The sequence below is a fragment of the Myotis yumanensis genome, unplaced genomic scaffold, assembly GCF_028538775.1.
Source record: "Myotis yumanensis isolate MYYU_CA2020_CCGP unplaced genomic scaffold, mMyoYum1.0.hap1 SCAF_24, whole genome shotgun sequence".
Lineage (NCBI taxonomy): Eukaryota > Metazoa > Chordata > Mammalia > Chiroptera > Vespertilionidae > Myotis > Myotis yumanensis.
This window is the reverse complement of record NW_027223775.1, coordinates 6,833,501-6,854,459: the sequence shown is the minus strand read 5'-3', so window position 1 is coordinate 6,854,459 and position 20,959 is coordinate 6,833,501. Positions and strand designations below refer to the sequence as shown.

The window sequence follows — 20,959 nt, the reverse complement described above, 5'->3', positions numbered from 1 at the left end:
GTAATGCTTGTCTGTTGGTAACAATATATGTGTGTGTGTGTTTATGGATATATAACTTAAAGAATGACTTTTTTTATGAATGCAATTAACACATAATAAAGCAAGCATATTTGAAACATATGCTGTGTAATCTTCTGGGTTGACCTGATCATAAAATTTGTTGACTGGAATTTTTCTCATGTTTTTTAACAGCCTTGAAAAAAATGATTAGCCCTCCTGTGTTGAGACTCTCTTCCTTGTTATAAATGCATATATACTGTGTCACTTAGTTTTGTTGGAAAAGACCAGTGATTTAGAACTTATCTACTCTATTGAAGTTTAGAATCAGAAGACCCTTTATAGTTCCTGCTCAGTAAATACTTAGTACTGCAATTAATTCTTTAAAGGGTAAAAGGAGTAAAGAGTTAATACTTTATATTTAGCTTTGTACTTAGTAATCATTTTAATCCTCATAGTAATACTGGATTTCTGGATTAATCCAGTATGTCTCACTTTAAAGTCTCCGTTCTTCCTATGACAGCAGTGATTTTTCAGACTTATCATAGAGTCTTAGTTTGAAAACTATTGATTTTAGGGTTCTGGACCACATTTATAAATAAAGGTAGGAAAGATTAAATAAAATTAAGAGCTAGAAAAAAAGCTTCATACCTACAATTATGGTGACATTAGAAATCTAAATTTGGATCTAAATTATGGGGATATTAGAATACTTTAGTTAAGACACAAAAGAAGAAACCCACTTACATTAAATAAGCATGCTATACTCTGTTGGGCATGAAGCCACCATCATTTTGATAACAGAATTAAATGCGTAGTCATTTTTTACATTATTATTACCTTGTTTTGTTTAACTGTCATTCATGGAAATTGCAGACAATGGTAGAAGAAACTAGAATCTTACTGAGGAGACTGCTTGAAGCAGAATCTTCAAAACTTCATAATATTATTTTAATGAATAAACTAATAGTGACACAACTAAAAAGCTCTAGAGGACATTTTAAAATAAGCATACTAATAATGACTAACAGAAATAAGTTTAAATTATGTATGTATTGTGACCACCAGGTTTTGAGTATAATATTTTCAGAAACTTAAAAATTTTAAACAGCTTTATTTTGTAAAAACATTGTTATCTCTGAAAGTCATTTTTAGTATATTGCCTCATTTTTCAATGTATACGCATATATAGGCAGGGAAACCATATATAAGCAGGGAATTAATCAGTATCTGGTTTCAAAGACTGAACTTCTTTAGAACAAGGAAAAAGCTTTAATATTTATGTCAAGTCACCTAACTTTATAGTTTTCCCATAAATACATGCTTATTCACAAATGAACTACCTGATTATTTTTTACTTAGTTATATGGATTAGAAGTTCTTTTGAAAGAATATCTTTTTTGCTGTAATTGTGATAAAAGTATTATTTCAGACATATCAAAATAAATTGTCTTCGAGAATAAAATGATATAACCTAATTACTGACTTCTTAAATTTTTCAAGATTTTTACTGAAGGATGGCCAGCTGTGGCTCTGTGCTCCTCAAGCAAAACAAATATGGAAATGCTTAGCCGAGAATGCAGTTTACCTTTGTGATCGTGAAGCCTGCTTTAAATGGTATTCCAAGTTAATGGGGGATGAACCAGACTTAGATCCGGATATTAATAAGGACTTCTTTGAAAATAATGTGCTTCAACTTGATCCTTCCCTTTTAACTGAAAATGGAATGAAATGTTTTGAACAATTCTTCAAAGCTGTTAATTGTCGAGAAGGGAAACTAGTAGTAAAAAGAAGAGCCTATATGATGGAAGATTTGGAACTTATAGGATTAGACTACCTTTGGAGGGTAAGTTAGAAGTAGGAGCTCTTGTTCTATTCCCTTTCTTTTCCCTCCCTAAACCTTTTCCAGAGTCAGTCCTGAAACGTCTTTAAAGCCATTGGATTATAAACCTAGTTTTGAAAACATTGATTTAAATAAATAATTGATAAAGATATGCAAAAATTCCGGGTGTTATCAGGATTGCTCTTTCTATTGTATAAATTTTGTAATTTATTTGAGTTAACTCGTTGAAAACACAGCTTGGCTACCAAACTGCAAAGTTAAATAATATTGTTTAAAGTATATTTTATCATTTTCATTATTCCATTAATTCTTTATTTTAAAATGTATTAGACTTTGTTACTTGATTTCAGTGTCAAAATCAACTCAGCCTTAAATTCTTGAATACTCTTTAAAATAATTGAGCATATTTTTAAAATTTAAGTGTCAAATTAAATATATCTTCACTGTTACTTACACTATAATTTTGGATCTAGGTAGTGATTCAGAGTAATGATGACATTGCCAACAGAGCTATAGCTCTCCTTAAGGAGATATATACAAACCTTGGCCCCAGGTTACAGGTCAATCAGGTAAGCATTGAAGTGCATAAGAAGTTTCACTACAGTTAGTTTGAAAGTCATCTTGTGTTTTAGTATACTCTTTTTAAACTTAGTATTAATGTAAAAACTACGGATTAATTTTACTCTTGTCTAAAATATTTAACTATTTAATCCACAATTTACCCTTACATGATGCTAATTTAATGAATGATGCCACTTACCTTTAGGTGGTTAGGATTTTTTTAAATATAGTTAATTATTTTATAGGGACATTATAATTATACTAGAGGCCCGGTGCTTGAAGATTCATGCACGGGGAGGGGGGAGGGGGGAGGGGTAGGGGGGTTGGGGGATGGTTAGGGGAGGCCCTCAGTCCAACTTGCACCCTCTCCAATCCAGGATCCCTCAGAGAATGTCCGACTTCCAGTTTGTACCCGCACTTTTAACAGATGATAGCTCCATTGTTCTTTCTTTCTTTTCATGCTTAAACCCATTGGAATTACTAGGTATTCTAAGTGTGTTGTATATCTCTAGTCAGCAGTGAAAGGAACCAATGGCAGATTTGGAACCCCCAGACAGGGAACCTTGCTCACTCCTCGCATGTCTCCCTACTCTACTTTCCACCTTCGTGGACAGTGGGAGAATCAATGTTTTTTCTCATTAACTCAGAAAAGCACGTCCTGTCACCCACTGCCCGGCAGGAGTACGCGAGGCTCAGTCAGGGCAGGCTTCGCTCATGGGTGCCAGCACCCAAAGTGCCCATTCCTTCTCTACAGTCGCCCTGACTATCCCACTGTTTCACTGAGAGGAAAGAACTCCTCATCTCCTCTGGGTTCCCGATCTTGAACGCTGACCAAAGGCACCTCAGCGAGGGCTGCCTGCTCCCACGGTGTCTGTCCGCACCTTCTCCCGCTTCAGCATCTGCAGTTACCCCATGGAGGTGATCTTGTCGCAGCACTGGCCTTCACAGGAACAGGGCATCACCACTCCACCCTCTCACTGTCATCTCACAGGCGCCCACCCTTAGTACCCAGAACATCCAGACACTGTCCAAAGGACGTGTGCATGCCGAACTGTTGCAGGCGCGAGTGGGTGACCGCCCTGGGGGAAGTTCGCATGCCAGGCAGGGAGGAGAGGATGTGCGCACTGGAGGCCTGAGGCTTCGCAGACCCGAAGATCCCATTGGCTTGCCCAGGAGGATGTCAATCTGGCCTGCCACAGTGACTGTCCCTGCAATCGTGCACCTGGGCCAGGAGGCAGGCCCTGCTGGGTGCTGCCTGTGGGCCCATTTGCCTGCTCCCCAGTCGCCATGGCAATGGCCAAACAGGCTTTGCTGGGCGCTGCCTGCAGGCTGCACTTCCCTGCTCCCCAGGTTGCCCTGGCGACGGCCAAGCAGGCCCTGCTGTCTGCTGTCAAGCAGTGTTGCTGCCCTTGTCTCCCAGGGCGGCGATGGTCCCAGAGACCCAGGCTGCTTGGTGCCTGCATATGCAAATTAACCGAATAAAGATGCGTACTCCTAATTGGCTGGTGGGCATTGCAAGAGGTACAGTTAATTTGCATCTTTCTCTTTTGTTAGTGTAGATAATGTAAACTGATGTAAGAACTAAAAACCAGCTTTTCTCTGCTCAGTCTCCCCTATTTCCTTTTTCTTCCCCAAACCTCTTAGAGGGTCAGTCCTGAAACATCTTTAAAGCTCTAGGATTCGAAATATCCTATATAAAAAAAGCCTAGGTGGCATCATGCCCTCAGTGACATCATCACAAGATGGCTTCCACAAGATGGCCGGCAGGGGGGGGCATTTGGGGGCAAGATCAGGCTCTCAGGGGAGGGCAGTTGGGGGATGATGAGGCTGGCAGGCAGAAGCGGTTAGGAGCCAGCAATCCCAGATTGGAGAGGGTGCAGGCTGGGCTGAGCGACACTCCCGCGCGCCCCTCCCCCCATGCACAAATTCGTGCACCAGGCTTCTGGTAGTTTAATAAACACTGATCTAGTTAGATAATTGATAAAGATTTGAAGAAATTGCTGGCATTGACAAGATAATGTTATATTGGGTCAGCCAAAAATTTGTTTTACTTTAACACTTAGTACAGAAGGTTTTGGTTTAGTTTTGAAAAATAAATGCTTATTTTGTTATCAGGTTCTTTTTGTGTCTTATTGCTTAATAAAATATAATATGATTGAGAATTACCTATTAGTTGACATTTTTCTATCTTTAATTAGATCAGCATATATGATTTTCATGTTGCAAAACATCTTGACTTGTCTATTTCCCCTATTGGTTACAGGTTGTTATACATGAAGACTTCATTCAGTCTTGCTTTGATCGTTTGAAAGCTTCATATGATACATTATGTGTGTTGGATGGTGATAAAGACAGTGTTAATTGTGCAAAACAGGAAGCTATTCGAATGGTTCGCGTTTTAACTGTTTTAAAGGAATACATAAATGAATGTGATAGTGATTATCATGAGGAAAGAACAATTCTACCTATGTCAAGGTTTGTCAGATATTGACCTATCAGTGTTAACTTGCAATTATTTTTTATTTCCTTAACCAGTTTTTTAGGAAAGTAATGACAAACAGGTTGAAAGGATAGGAAAAAAAATTATTTTTTTTGTTAAATCTCACTTGAGGATATTTTTCCATTAATTTTTGAAGGGAGTGGAAGGGACGGGGAGAGAGAGAGAAAAACATCCATGTGCCTCACATCGATTGGTTACCTCCCACATGTGCTCCGACTAGATGGGGCTGGAGCCTACAACTGAGGTACATACCCTTGTCCAGAATTGAACCTGTGACCTTTCGGTCTGAAGGCCGAGGCTCTATCCACTGAGCAAAAGTGGCTAGGGCCAGAAAAATTTTTTATTTCTGGATTTCAATAACCTGTCTTAAAAATAATCATTTGCATCTTACACATAATTTATTTTTAAGTATATGGTCTTGAGATATATTTTGGTGAGGCATTCTCACTTATCAAGTATAGTTTTTCTCTTTATTGTTTCAATCTTTATCAAAAATTAAATGTGGCTCTTGTCTCCTCCTTGGATTGTGTCTTTAGGCATTTAAAATGATCCAGTGTTTGACATACCTTTTGAGGTGGTTCTAAAATTGAACCTAACCAAAACTAGGTTTTCCTGAACCCTGATAATAGAATTGTTTACCTTTTTACCAAGAAGTTTGGGAAAGCACTGTTATCTGCTTTTGTCCTGTGCCTAGGCCAACTTCCACAGAGTTCATGCTATGAGACCTAATGTACTTAAGAAGTTGTCTTACACAAAAATTACGTGTTAGCTCTGGCATGGTAGTTCAGTTGGTTAGAGTATCATCCCATTAAGCCAAAGTTACATTTAGATCTCCAGTCAAGGAACTTACAAAAACCAATCAATGAGTGCATAAATAGTGGAAAAGCAAATTGATATTTCTTTTCTCATTCCCTTCCCCTCTCTCTTTATAATCAGTCAGTAAATTTTTAAAAAGAAACAAAAAACATGTAATAGGCCTTTTGTGGAGACATGTGGTAAATGTGTCAACAGGATGAAGCTATTTTTATAGAGAAGCAGAAAGTCATTGTGAAAGTGTTGAAGTAAGCAGTCAGAAACCTAATTATTTTTTAAATTGAGCTTTTTTCAGTAAGAAAACTACTAAAAGGTTTGTTCTATTTTTTTAAAAAGTGTGACACTATTATTATGTAGTTGATATGATTTTTATTTTCATGTTATTTATTCATGCTGTTAAAAATAAAAATTTAAAAGTTGCTTATCCTGTTCTGGCTGGGTGGTTTTGTTGGTTGGAGCCTCTTGTATACCAAAAAGGTTGCAGTTTCTATTCTAGTCATCGAACCTAGCATGAAGGTTTGATCTCCAGTTGAGTGTATATGGGAAGGATGTTTCTCTTACATCAATATTTCTCTTCTCCTCCTTCCTCTCTCTAAAAATCAATGAAAACATATCCTTCGGTAAGGATTACAAAAAAAAAAAAAAAAAGAAAGCTATCCAGTTACCCAGTAATTTTTTACAAAGAATATTTGTAAATTGTTCTTGCAAAAATTTCTTTAAATTTAGAAATTAGAAATTTACTAACTCATATTTTAGTATAATAAATTATACACAAATTTTGTGATATAATTCATATCATTATAAATTAAGTAAATAACAAACTACATTATTTTATAATAGTTTAAATGGCATGTCTGGTTTTTGAAAAGTTTCTAGAATAACTTACCAGATTTTATGAAATTACAATGTTAAAAATGAAAAATATAAAATCTTGAATATGATTTATATTTACATTCTATTTTGTCTGTAAGAAGAGAATATGCAGTGATAAATATTTTTAGATGAATTTTGCTTTCAAGAATTTTTCCAGCCTCCCTGTTAGGCTCATTGGATAGAGTGTCAGCCTGCAGACTAAAGGAAGGGTCCAAGGTTGGATTCCCATCAAGGGCACATGCCCAGTTTTCAGGGTCCCCACAATAGGGGGCGTGCAGGAGGCACCCAATCGATGATTCTTTCTGTTCATTGATGTTTCTCTTTCCCTCTCCCTTCCTTCCTGAAATCAATAAAAAATATTTTTTAAATAGAATTTTTACAGGTTTTAGTAGAAACATTTTACCATATTTATTGATGCTTCCTAGCTGAAGCTATCTCTTTCAAAAATAACCTAGTGAATTGAGCTTTGTAGCTTATAATTAACTAGAGGCCCGGTGCACAAATTTGTGCACTAGTGGGGTCCCTCGGCCTGGCCTGTGGGATTGGGCAGAAACCTGCTCTCTGACATCCCCCAAGGGGTTCCAGATTGCAAGAGGGCACAGGCCAGGTCAAGGGACACCATCAGTGCACTATCAGGGCGGGGAGAGACAAAGGAGGTTGGCCAACCAGGAAGGGACCACCATGGGAGGGCTCCAGGGCGTGTCCGGCCCATCTCAGTCCTGATCAGCCAGACCCCAGCAGCAAGCTAACCTACCAGTTGGAGCATCTGCCGTTCCCCCTGGTGGTCAGTGCACATCATAGTGATCAGTTTACTGTCTGCCCCCTGGTGGTCAGTGCATGTCATAGCGAATGGTTGTGCAGCCTTAGCATATGATTAGCATATTATGCTTTGATTGGTTGAATGGACAACAAGACATTTAGCAGATTAGGCTTTTATTAAAGATAGGTTAATATATTACATCTATTATAAATATAAATTATTTAATTACATCTCTTTCTTATTAAGAAAATATTAAATTGTCATATTTATGTTCTTGAAAATCTTCAAAAGTTGATTATGTGTGTTTTTTTAAATTACTTCTTTTTTTCAGAGCATTTCGCGGTAAACACCTCTCTCTTATTGTTCGATTTCCAAACCATGGTAGAGAGGTTGATGACTTGGACATATGGTCTCATACAAATGATACAGTTGGTTCAGTACGACGATGTATTCTCAATCGTATAAAAGCAAATATAGCCCACACAAAAATTGAACTTTTTGTGGGTGGTGGTCTGATAGATTCTGAAGATGACGGAAAACTAATTGGACAATTAAACTTAAAAGATAAATCAGTAAGTACACATAATTTTCAAATTTTCTCCAAATATTAAACATGAAGGGTGTTTTTCATTGATTGTGTAAATGTTTTTTGAGCTATCTGTTATGTAGTCTAATAGTATGTTATGTGTTTTGGTTATAGACCTGATTAAGAAAGGTATCATGACACTGGTATGGTAGAGGAAATAAACTACTACATGGTATATATTGGATACTACTTTTAAAGTGTGTATTTCTAAAGTTAAAGCATGAAATATTTTTAGTCTTTTGTTATATCCAGTTGCTGTACTTTGTGAAGTGTTTTCCTATGTCTTTGCTACTAATATATACTTTCACTATTCAGGTAATTACAGCCAAACTTTCTCAGGTAAGTTCCAATATGCCTTCAAGCCCTGGTAGTTCTTCTGATTCCTCAACTGGATCTCCTGGAAACTGGTGTAATCAGTACAGTGATAGTCCCATTCCAGAAATGGAAAGTTGTTTGCCTGGAGTGGTAAGTAGCTATTATATGCAAAACATTACACTCTTCTTCAGAAAAACAAAGAAATGTGTAGGAGTTTCTGAGTTTAAATGTTTCATGAGTGGTCAAATGCCAAATAAATATAGTTACCTATTACCTTTTGGATGGATTTTTTAATTGTTGGAAATAAAATTATACACATATATATAGTATTATGTTTGCATAAAACTAACCAATTTTAGTTAAACTGTAATACTACCAAATATATACCCCAGATAATACTACTATGAGTCTTTCTTTAAAACTGTTTTTGCTTTTTGTTTTTGTTAAGTAGTTAATTTAATTGCTGATAAGTAGCTCACTTAAAAGACACATCTTTAGTATATTTCATAATTACAAAAACTCAGGAGAAAGGGATGAAGCTTCAGACTGATCCACATTTTAACCAGTCCTTCCCAAACATTTTCTCTTTTTAATCAACTTATAACTTTTTAAGGAAATACACAATTTGCTACCTTGCCTAGATTCTTAATGTATAACTAAAGAAACAACTCCTATCTTTCTTAGGCTTCCTATTTTTCTAGTTACCCTTGAGAATTATTATAGCTGTAAATAAAACCAGCCACTTGAATTTCAGAGGAATTTAGGTTCCTGCAACTGTTGGATTAGGATTTTAACCAGTAATAGTTATCCCTGACAAAATGAAGTGCTTTTTATAGTAAACAGTTTCTGAGTTCCATATTTTATAAAATAACAGAATGCCTCTCACAAAGAAACCACTCAAAGTGGCTTAGAAATCCTAATAAATGTAAGTTTGTATCATGAAGGATCACTGCATTTGTGAAAATGAAAAGATGTGAGGGAAACAAATTTTCAGGGAGTAAAAAATTGCATAGGCAAAGATGTGATGACAAGTAAGAAACAGGGACAGAGAATAGGTTAATTTGAATAAAACACTTTTTTACATAATTGATGCCTAAAACATTTTTTTATTTCATATTTCAGATAATGTCACAGCATCCCAGATACATCTCTTTTCTTTGGCAAGTTGCAGACTTAGGTAGCAAATTGAAAATGCCACCACTTAGAAATGGAGCAAGACTACTTATGAAACTGATGCCACCAGGTAAGAAAAATGCCTGGATTCCCTTAAATATTGCTTAACATATTTTTATGCGAAGTTTAGATATTATACACTGGTTTAGTGTAGTGTAGACGAAAATGTATTTCTTACATACTTTTGCATCCTTTTTTTCTGATCATCTAACAATTTTTGCTTAAATTTGAATTATTTACATTTTTAAGACTCTAAATATCTATACTAATAAAAGGGTAATATGCTAATTAGGGCAGATGTCTTCCAGACGTCCATTTGGACAAAGCCACAGCAGCTGCTCAGTCAGCCCTGGGCTCAGGCAGCTGCGAAGCCTGGGGTAGGTAGGATAGGATACGATAGGAGGGGATAAGGAAGGAGAGGGAGATGAGGCAGGCCTGCATGCAGACAGGCCCGAGAGGAGAAACAGAAATACAGAAAGGGAACAAGAAAAAGACAGGAATGGGAAAGGGAAGGAAACGCAGGGCTGCACGCAGGGGTCATAGAGGTGTGCCCAGTGAGGGGCAAGACATAGGCAGCCTGGAGTGGGAACCTGCCCGGACTGGGAGGAGGGCGGTGGCCCCCAGTGCAGCAGAGAGGTGCCCAAGGATCCCAGGATAGAGGAGCAGACAGTCCGAGGCCTTCTGAATGGAGGCGCTCCTGCTCCACTCCTGGCCTCGGCCTCCCCTGTTGGGAGGGGAGGTGCAGTTTAGCTGGGGCGGAGTTGGACACTAAGGAGGGTATCCCTTTCTCCCCAGAGTGCTGGACCCCAAACAGAGTGGCCAAAATTAGGTTGGTGGCACAATAAGTGTAGTTTGTTGACTAGAAGTTGGGGCATCCCAGGCAGGGAATGGGAGGAGGATGGCAGTGGGGAGGCCGGAGAAGAGGAGGACAACAAAGGCTGAGGCTTTAGCCTTGGGAAGGGGCCTCTTCAGCTCCGATTGCAGGCTCAGCCCTGCCCAAGAGCCCCAAGGCTCAGGCCCATCCTAGGCTGCTCAGGGCCCACACGGGGACTACCTTGGAGTGACCTGGGTGCCGATGATGTTCCTGGGACCCAAGGAGCTAGGCACCTACATATGCAATTTAACTGCCATCTTTGTTGGTTAATTTGCATAGTTGCTCTGATTGGCTGGTGGGTGTAGCAATGTGACGCCAATTTGCATGTTTGTCTATTATTAGGTAAGATGGGATTTTTAAATAGTTAACATAGAAAAAATTTTTCATTGACTTTTAGTTTTTTTATTGTAACGTTTTTATTTTTATTCTTCCTTTAGTTTTGTTTTCATTTTGTGGACACTTTACAGTGTTTTTGCTGTAATAGTGTGTTTGTATGTGTGTGTATATGTGTGTGTGTGTCTGTGTGTGTGTGTATAGATATATATATATATACACACACACACACTAGAGGCCCGCTGCACAAAAATTTGTGCACTCGGGGGAGGGGGTCCCACAGCCTGGCCTGTGCCCTCTCGCAGTCTGGGACCCCTCGGGAGATAACAACCTGCTGGCTTTGGCCTGCTCCCGGGTGGCAGAGGGCAGGCCCAATCCCTAGGTGCAGCCCCTGGTCAGGCTCAGAGCAGGGCCAATTGGGGAGTTGGGGCGCCGCCCCGTCATGCACAGAGCAGGGCGGATCGGGAGGTTGCGATGCCACCCTCAGTCACACTCAGGGCAGGGCCGATTGGGGGGTTGGGGCACCGCCCCCTGTCACACACAGAGCAGGGCGGATCAGGGGGTTGAGGAGCTACCCCCTGTCACTCACAGAGTAGGGCCGATAGGGGAGTTGGGGCACCGCCCCCTGTCACACACAGAGCAGGGCGGATCAGGGGTTGGGGCGCTGCACCCTGTCACACTGAGGGCAGGGCCAATGGGGAGGTTATGGCTCTACCCTGTCACACACAGAGCAAGGCCCGTGGAGGGGGCTTGGGGCGCCACCCTCTATCACCCACAGAGCAGGGCCGATCAGGGGGTTGGGGCGCTGCCACTGTCACACTCAGGGCAGGGCCGATGGAGACGTTATGGCTCTACCCTGTCACACACAGAGCCTCAGGGCAATCATGGGTTTGGGGAGCTCCCCCCTGTCACACACAGAGCCGCAGGGCGATCAGGGGGTTGGGGAGCTCTCCCCTATCAGGCACTGAGCAGGGCTGATCAGGGGGTGGGGCGCCTTCCCCTGTCATGAACAGAGCAGGGCGGATAGGGAGGTTGTGGCCCCGCCCCCTGTCACACACAGAGCCGCAGGGTGATCAAGGGGTTTGGACGCCGCCCCCTGTCACGCTGATCCCGGTGCCGGGAGGCATATTACCCTTTTACTATATAGGATAGAGGCTTGGGGGCCGGCTGGTTTGCCCTGAAGAGTGTCCTGGATCAGGGTGGGGGTCCCCACTGGGGTGCCTGGCCAGGCTGCCTGAGGGGCTGAGGGCTGTTTTCCGGCTGGCAAGTGACTGAAGCTTCCAACCGCTCCTTGTTTTCTTTTTTTTTCTTTTTTTTTAATTCTGGGCCAGCTTTAGCTCTGAGGCCTCGCTGCTGAAAACATCAATACAATGTTGCGGTCTGGCTCGCTTTTAGTCTGGCTGGTTTCTGGGGTTTTGTTTAGCTTCTTATTTGCAACATAGTACATAGTTGCTTAGAGTTGCAGCTGAGAGGCTGGCAAGTTAGGCGGGGAACGTTGGAGTCCGCAGTCACTGAAGCAAGCAAGCCTCATGTTCGCTTCCAGCTGCCTGGCTACCGGCTGCCATCTTGGCTGACAGTTAATTTGCATATACTCACTGATTAGCCAATGAAAAGGGTAGCAGTCATACACTAATTACCATGTTTCTCTTTTACTAGTGTAGATATATATATATATATATATATATACATTTTTTTTTTTTCTTTTAACGAGAGGAAGGGAGAGGGATAGAGAGTTAGAAACATTGATGAGAGAAACCGATCAGCTTCCTCCTGCACACCCCCAACTGGGATGTGCCTGCAACCAAGGTACATGCCCTTGACCAGAATCGAACCTGGACCCTTCAGTCCACAGACTGACGCTCTATCCACTAAGCCAAACCAATTAGGGCTCTAATAGTATATTTTTGTGTACACATAAACCTTATTGTTGTTACTGAGCTAGTCATAAAATTAGAGAAAAGTAGGAAATGCAATACAACAAACTTTTCTTCCTTAAACCAAATGAGAATAATTTGTTTCTTTGCTATTCTCTCATCCCCCACAATGTTCATTTGTATTTTTTTCAAACTAAAATATTCTTCTATATAACAACTAGGGGCCCAGTTTACGAAATTCATATACTGGGGGCGGGGAGGTCCCTCAGCCTTGCCTGCCTCCTCTCACATACTGGGAGCCCTTAGGGGATGTCCTCCTGATGGCTTAGGCCCGCTCCCTGCTTCCCTTGGGGAACGGGCCTAAGTGGCAGTCTGGCCTCCCTTTGTGGGAGGTGACTGGGCTGATGAGGGGAAGGCACCAGCCCCATCACCCCGCTGCTGCAACCACTGTCAGTCAATGCAGCCACCAAGGTGTTTTCATCAACACCAACTCCAGTCCCTTCACCATGAAAAAATGACAACTTTCTTTAGTCATTTTCAAGATGTGTCTTTCATAGGATATAACATTTCTTTATTATTTTTTTATCCTCACCTGAGGATATGTTTCCATTGATTTTTAGAGAATGTGGAAGAGAAAGGGAAATACAGAGAGAAACATCAAAGTGAGAGGAACACTTTGATTGGTTGCCTCCTACATGAGCGCTGACCTGAGCTCCCGCCAGGGAAGAGCCTGCAACCCAGGTACATGCCAATGGTCAGAATTTTGGTAAAATAATAGGAGTATGATATAAAAATTGTAATAGTTTGTCTTTTAGTAGGTGACAATTAAGATCTCCTGAATATCCACTCAGTCCAATTTGCCAATTTAAATCAGTTTGAAGTAACATTTCTAATTGCTTTCCAGTAAGGGGAAGGTAAGTACATTGGGGTTCTTGTCCTCTAAGCTGTCTGCAGCGTTTTTTAAGCTGAAATATTAATTGAGCCATAAGCTCTATATATGTAAGTACAGTTTTAGAGGATTGATGTCCTAGGTGGACCCATTCAATAGCAAGAGAGTTTTTATTTTGGAAGATGATTCCAGTGGGACTGTTTGCAGTAGGATTAATCTGTCCCAATAAAGGCAACTCAAGCAGTATTCGTGCCACTTAGGCTAAGGAGATTGCCTGCTCAATTCTTTGTAACTCCTTTCTAGCTTCATCTGTCAATACTCTCTAAGTATATTAAATAAATTTGTCATTTCTCCTGTAGAGCTTTTTAGATAAGGTCTTAAACAATGTCCCCTAATAATTTAAGGTTTTAAGGCAGTCTTTCCTTATTTCTACCTTCTGAGGCCTAATATATTGGTTTTCAATTATGGTACCTAGCTATTTAAAAGGCATTTCTTCTGTACTTTTTCTGGAGCAATTTTTAACCCTCATTTAGGAAGTTCCTTTTCTAATTGAGAAAACATTGCTAAAGTCTGTTCTTCCCGTGGACTCGCTAGGAGCAAGTCACCCATGTAATGGACAATAGAACATTGGGAGTATTTGTTCCTTAAAGGTTGAATAGCTTGAGCTACATATTTTTGACATAAAATAGGGCTATTGGCCATTCCTTGAGGCAAAACTTCCTGTTGATATCTTTTTGTAGGCTCTATATTATTAGTAGATGGCACTGAAAGGCAAATCTTTGTTTATCTTGCGGTGCCAAGGGAATGGTGAAGAAGATCTACTACTTAAGATCTACTACTATGTGGGACCAATCTAGAGGGATTTGTGAAGGCACTGGGAGTCCAGGCTGTAAAGCTCCCATGGTATGCATAGTAGTGTTAACGGCTCTAAGATCATCTAACAATTGCCATTTTCCTGCCACTTTCTTAGGTATTGTAAATATAGGAGTATTCCAAGGGCTATTGGAAGGCTCTGTGTGACCAGCTTCTATTTATTCCTGTGTTAACTCATGAGTATGATTTAATTTCTCCTTGGTTAATGGCCACTGATCCACCTATATAGGCCTATCATCTTCCATTGTATAGGCTCAGCATGGGGGTGAGGAGATTGAGCAGTGACCACTCCTAAAAAGGCTGATATTCTAATCCTTGTTTTCCTGTGTTTTCTTTGCCCTGAATGGGTATTTTAATCTCCTGATTATCTTTTCCTAAACCTTGACCAGCTTGATATCCTATCTGAGTTATTAACTGTTGTCTTTTGCCAGTAATAATACAAGCTTGTAAACCTTCTAAAATGTCTCATCCCCATAAGTTGACTGCAATTCCAGAGGCAATATAAGGCTGAAACCATCCTGTTTGTCTTCTTCATCTTTCCACTTTAACACTGCAGCCCTGCGTTGCGTGTTATCAGGAATTCTAACACCGTGATAGAGCCCATAGCTTCTACCATGGACCAACTTGGAGGCCAGAATTCTTGACTGATGACACTAATATCTGCTCCAGTGTCTACTAGACCTTTAAACATTTTTCCCTCTATTTTTAGATTAATCATAGGACGGGTCTTGCTAATTTCCTGTATCCAATATATATCTGAGCTTCCAAATCCTTGTGTCCCTCTCTTCCTATTTATAACTTCACCTTGCTGAATATAAGGTAAAAGCACGAGCTGAGCAATTCTTTGTCCTGGAATAATTTGCATAATATGTTTGCATTCTAAAATTACTTTGATTTCTCCCTTATATTCTGAATCTGACTCTAGGAAAAAGTCCTTTTAGCATATTTTCACTCTTTCCTAGGATTAAACCTGATATTCCTGGTGGTACAGGTCCCCAAATTCCTGTAGGAACAACTTTTCTAGCCATATGGGGGATCAGGGTGATTGTTATTGTGCTATTAAGATCAAAGTTAGCACTTCTTTCTGGAGTGACTTGGAGGAGGGGATCTGCTGTGGTCCTGGCAGGGTGGAACTTCCCCTTATTTAATAACAGGGCTTGGGGGAGCCCCTCTGGGCATTCCCTGTGCCTGGCCATTTCCTATGTCTTGATTTAATGGCTGGCCATTTCTATGAAATTTAGATCTACACCTACTGGCCCAAGATTCCCCTTCTTACATCTGGGACATAGACCTGCGTTACCTGAGTTAGGAGGCAGAATGTTTACACCTTCTCACTGAGCATCACCTTGTGTCCCTTTTGGTTGCTTACATTCCTTTTTAAAATGTCTTTATTGTCCACAATTGAAACATAATTTGTTTTTTGTTGTAGTTGCGGCAGCTAGTAAGCTTACCTGAAAAATGCCTGACTCCACATTCTGACATGCTCGGATCATTTCTCTAACGGTGCTATTTTTTCTTAGAGGCGTTAGACATTTCTTACAGTCAGCACTGGCATTTTCATAACCTAATTGCTGAGTCAAAATGTATCCTGCTGTCTCATGTTGAATTTGCCTTTTCACTGCTCGAGTGAGGTGAGCTACAAAATCAGAGAATGATTTAGTGGGCCCCTGCATGCACTCACTAAAGCAGGGTGGGCAAACTTTTTGACTCGAGGGCCACAATGGGTTCTTTTTTTTTTTTTTTTTTTTTTTTGCTAAAAGTATTACAAAGGGTATTACATAAGTGCCCTTTTTATCCCCCCCACCCTAGACAAACCCCTGCCCTCCCTTACCCCCCCAGTGTCTTATGTCCATTAGTTATGCTTATATAGATGCATACAAGTCCTTCGGTTGATCTCTTACTCCCCTCCCTTTTGTCCCCATGGGTTCTTAAACTGGACCGGAGGGCCGGAACAAAAGCATGGATGGAGTGTTTGTGTGAACTAATATAAATTCAAAGTAAACATCATTACATAAAAGGGTACGGTCTTTTTTTTTTTTTTTTTTTTTAGTTCTATTCATTTCAAATGGCTCACAGGCCGTAGTTTGCCCACGGCTGTACTAAAGGCTCCTTCAGGTTCCCCTTTTGCTGGTAAACTCCACCAGGTTTTTCATCCACAAAGTCTCATTTTCTCATACACCTGTTGAATGTATTGGAGCTGATTTTTGATGTCACTAAATTGTCCCTGTCCTGCAAGCATCTCAAAAGTTACGAGAACATTCTGTCTGAGATTTGAAGAAGCTTGTTCCTGACATTTCTCTAAAAATTTTCCTTTCCATAGCAAATAATCTCCTCCATCCAGAGTTGCATGTCCTAGAGAATACCAATCATGAGCTAGGAACACTTCAGAAATGTTAGCTATAATTTCTCCAGTAAATGGATCATTTGCACCATTCTGTATTACACTATCACGCAAGGCCTTTTTCATTTTAAAATCAAATCTTTTCATGCTGTCTTATTATTTGATTTGGGAATTGTGGATTAGCTACCTGTATAATAGGAAAAGCAAGTCTATCTTCTACTATCATGTCCTTTAATCCTTTTCTGAAGGCTTTTTGCATAGGTGATTCTGTTAGTGTCTATTTAAATGTTTCAAAATCAGGACGTGAAGACCACTCCAATTTATCTTTCTGCTTTTCTTTAGGAGCAGAGGGTGCAAAGGGAGGAGGTCTTTCTTTGAAAGGCTCTAACAAATGCAATATTGTTTTCCACAAAGAGAAACAATTTGGAGGCAAATTTTTCCCCTGCTACTGAGCTACTTACAAGTTCTGACCTATACATTCCCAACATTCAATATTCAATGTACCCTCATCAGAAAACCATGGATTATATTCTATAATAATCTGTAGAAACTGTAAAAGAAGATCTTCTGAAACTGCAACTCCCTTATCTTTTAATAAGCAAGCCAGAGCCTATAGGAAAGTCTTTCCTCTTTCGACAAATTCTGCCCCATTATGATCTGGCTGAAACAAAAGAAATCACTCGAGCACTTACAGATCCTCGGACTTCCACATCTGACATGAGTTTTGCACACAGTTAATTTTCCAACACAGAGTCCAGTGATATTTTCTGCTCTGGCGAAGCCTTTTTCTCTAAGTCCCAGTTCAAGAGTGCCAATTGTGAAAGGCAATGGCCAGCGTGGCTTTCAGGTTCAAAGGCTTGGAGAAAGAACTTGCACACAAATTGACACAAAGACAAGAAATATTAATTTTGAAATTATGGGGGAATACCAGGGGAAAACTCAACTGTAGTAGTCAAGTTCCACTTGAGTCTCTGTTCCTGTCTGCTTTTATTTAGTAGAATACACAATTGCCTTTTAGGAATGGAAATAGACATATCAATGGTAATGTTTAGTAAACAGTAAGATTATCAGGTTTTGGGGTGAGTTTGCTTTAGGCCATTGAGTCAGCAGTAGGTAATAAAATGTAAATATTCACCCTGTGAATATCAAAGGAGTCCAAGTCAGCCTTCTGCCTGACTCCTCGCATTTATATTAATTACTGTTGATCTTGGTTTCCAGCAAGCAGTGGCAGTGACTGGGGTGGGGCCAGCTGCCTGCAGCCTGGGGAAGGAAACCCAGATAGGCACTGATCTCAAGCCAGGCCTAGGGATCCTACCTGAGGGGTCCCAGATTGTGAGAGGGTGCAGGGTGGGCTGAGGGACCCTCCACATGCACAAAATTTCATGCACTGGGCCTCTAGTATATATATATATTCGTTTGATTAATCCTGTAATTTACTAGTCCCTTGTCTCCAATAGCACCCCTTTGTATATACTCTCCAGTTTTTTAGGCCAGACTGCCCTTCCACATAAAATTTAAGCAGAGCACTACCAAAAACTGTAATTATTGTCTTAAACATAACCTGGACAGTTATGCATGTACCTCAGTGTACAGGATCCTGTTTTTGTATATGTTATTCAAGGAACAAAAAAGAGGAGAGTGTACCAGCTTTGAAATAAGTTGGATTAAAGGTCTGACATGAGGGTCAACCAAAGAGTGGACATAAAAGGAAATGAAGATTGTTGTAGGTAGAGAGCATGGTAAGGCTGGGAATAGTTCACTTTTTTTTTTTTAATCATCAGCTGGAGATACGTTTTTTTTTATTTTAGAGAAGGAAGTGGGGAGACACATTGATACATCGATCAGTTACTTCTTGTAAGTGCCCTGGGTATGTGCTTTGACTGGGAATCAAACCTGCAACCATTATGTGTACAGCAGGACACTCTGAGTCACACTAGCCAGACAGGAGTTCACTTTTAAATTTCTTAAAGTCCAGTTGAAAAGGCTTTTGCCCTGCACAGTGTTTGCTAAGTGGTAGAGTGTCAGACCAAGGACTGAAGGGTCGCATGTCAATCCTTAGTCCCAGTTGGGTTGAATGTGGGAGGCAACCAATCCATGTGTCTCTCTCACATTGATATTTCTCTCTCTTCCCCTCTTTTTTCCCCCGTGTCCCCCATCCCTTCCACTGACTCTAAATTCAAGGGAAAGAAGTATTCTCAGGTGAGAATATTAAAAAAAAGATAATGGCTTTTATTCTTTCTATATGAATATTATACTTCTGTCCTCCCAATCTGGTTTCTTTGTCTAGAGTAGATACTATATGAACAAGTTTAACTTCGTATCATACTGTCATTATTCTTCTATTTGCCAATTGAAGATGAGCTAATTGGTTGTACAGAAATTTATTATTGTAGGACAGGCAATACTTTTTGTCTTACACTATAATTGGTAGGTTTTTCTTTGTTTTCTTTTCTTTCCAACATTGTTACCCTTATTTCCATTGAAACTTTTCCTGTGATTACAAAACCAACCCTTTATATAGTGACTAGGGGTCCAGAGAAAGAATTCATGCACCTTGAAAGGAACTGTGGGCTACGAGGCTGCAGTGGGCCCAGGGGTGGGTCTCGGATCATCCTCCACACCACTGCCCAGCCCCTCTTGCCGTGGCCCCTGGTCCCCTGTCTGCCAGCAGCCCCGCTCCCACTGCTGCTGCATCCACCTGACAGCACAAAGCAATTGGGGCCAGCGCCATCAGCGGTTAAGCAGCGGCTGCTACCCCGAGCGGTTAAGCAGCGGCTGCTACCCCGATCGTCCCTCAGGATTAGGTGATGTGGAGAAACCCTGAGGGGCAATTGGAACCAGCAGCTGCCACTCGCCCAGGTGCCAGGCTCTGGCAGCCAGTGCGAGCAGCAGGTCTGGGAGTAAAGAATTTTCAGTAACTACTAGAGGCTTGCCCCAGTGAAAGCAATTTGCTCCCCGCCTTGGTCTGGTGCCCCTGCTCCTCTGCTCCACCATCCACTGCGGCCAACACCCACGCCCTGGTGGTCTGCACACGTCATAGCGACTGGTTGTTCAGTTACTCAGTTGTTCCTCCATTTGGTCTATTTGCATATTAGGGTTTTAGATATATAGATAATATTGAAGTTACATAGAATAACACAGAGAATTTCCAAATAATGCTTGTTAACACTTGGGCACATTTGCTGTATCATTCATTCTGTATAGAATTTTTTTAAAACTTTGAATGTTATAGACAACTACACCTTTTTACCTATACCTATTTACCTAAATATCTCAAAGTGTTTTCTAAGATCAAGAATATTCTTACTTAATACTAAAGATTTTATTCAAGTCAGGAAACTAAGGTCTTTGATGACTGACATTTTGAAAGGTACAGAATAGTTGTTTTGTATACTCTCCTTCAAATTGGACTTTGTATGCTTTCTTATAACTATATTCAATTACCTTGCTTTAAAAATGTGTAAAGTGTGCATGACATAAAATGTACGATCTTAAATGTGTTAAGTTGTGGTAAGTTTTAAATGCATTTACATTGTTGTGCAGTTCATCTCCAGAACTTTCCATCTTGTGACACTGAAACTCTATCCCTATTAAATAATGACTTCTCATTTACCCTCTTCTTCGAGCCCTTGACAACCATCACTCTACTTTCTGTTTGTGTGAATAAGCGTCTTCATATTGTGTTTATCTTCATGTGACTGTCCTACTTTACTTGGCATAATTTCCTCAAAGTCCATCCATGTTGTAAGATATTTCAGAATTGAATTTTCTTTCTTTTTAAGACTGACTTGTATTTCATTGTATGTGTAACATTTTATTCATGAATGCATAAAAAACAACTTGTGCTGTTTCCATTTTTGGGTTACTATGAGTAGTGCTGCTATGAGTATTTGTATTTGACTTTTGGCACCTCTTTGCATTCTCTTGCAGATATACCTAGGAGAGAAATTTCTAGATAGTACAGTAAATTTATGGTTAACATATTGGGGAACTGCCTAAGTACTTTACAAAAAGAAAGAGTGTGTGTGTGTGTGTGTGTGTGTGTGTGTGTGTGTATAAAAAATATTGGTGTTCCAGTTTCCTCACATTTATTACCAACACCTATTATTAGGGTTTTTTTGGTGGTGTTTTGTATGTATGTTTTTATTAACTTGGTAACATAATCCTGGTTATATTAAAGTGGCCAAAGTGTGGTTTTGAATTGCATTTCCCTACTGATTTTGAGTATTTTTTCATTTGCTTTCTGTTCACTATCCATTTGTTGTAGTTTGGAGAAATATCTGTTTAGAGCCGTTTGGTTGTTTTTTTTTTTTTTTTTTTTATTAATTTCAGAGGGGAAGGAAGAGGGAGAAAG

The 20,959-nt window shown here is 40.1% G+C and overlaps 1 protein-coding gene across 3 annotated transcripts in view; it reads left to right on the top strand.

Moving 5' to 3' along the window:
• Positions 1-20,959, top strand: part of LOC139000635 (ubiquitin carboxyl-terminal hydrolase 9X) — a 272,439-nt gene that overhangs the window by 138,227 nt on the left and 113,253 nt on the right. For all 3 annotated transcript variants that reach the window (XM_070402776.1, XM_070402777.1, XM_070402775.1), the window contains exons 16-21: positions 1,501-1,843; positions 2,314-2,409; positions 4,665-4,876; positions 7,679-7,919; positions 8,249-8,398; positions 9,371-9,491. In XM_070402776.1, coding sequence (XP_070258877.1) covers positions 1,501-1,843; positions 2,314-2,409; positions 4,665-4,876; positions 7,679-7,919; positions 8,249-8,398; positions 9,371-9,491 — 1,163 coding nt within the window. The remainder of the gene's footprint in view (positions 1-1,500; positions 1,844-2,313; positions 2,410-4,664; positions 4,877-7,678; positions 7,920-8,248; positions 8,399-9,370; positions 9,492-20,959) is intronic.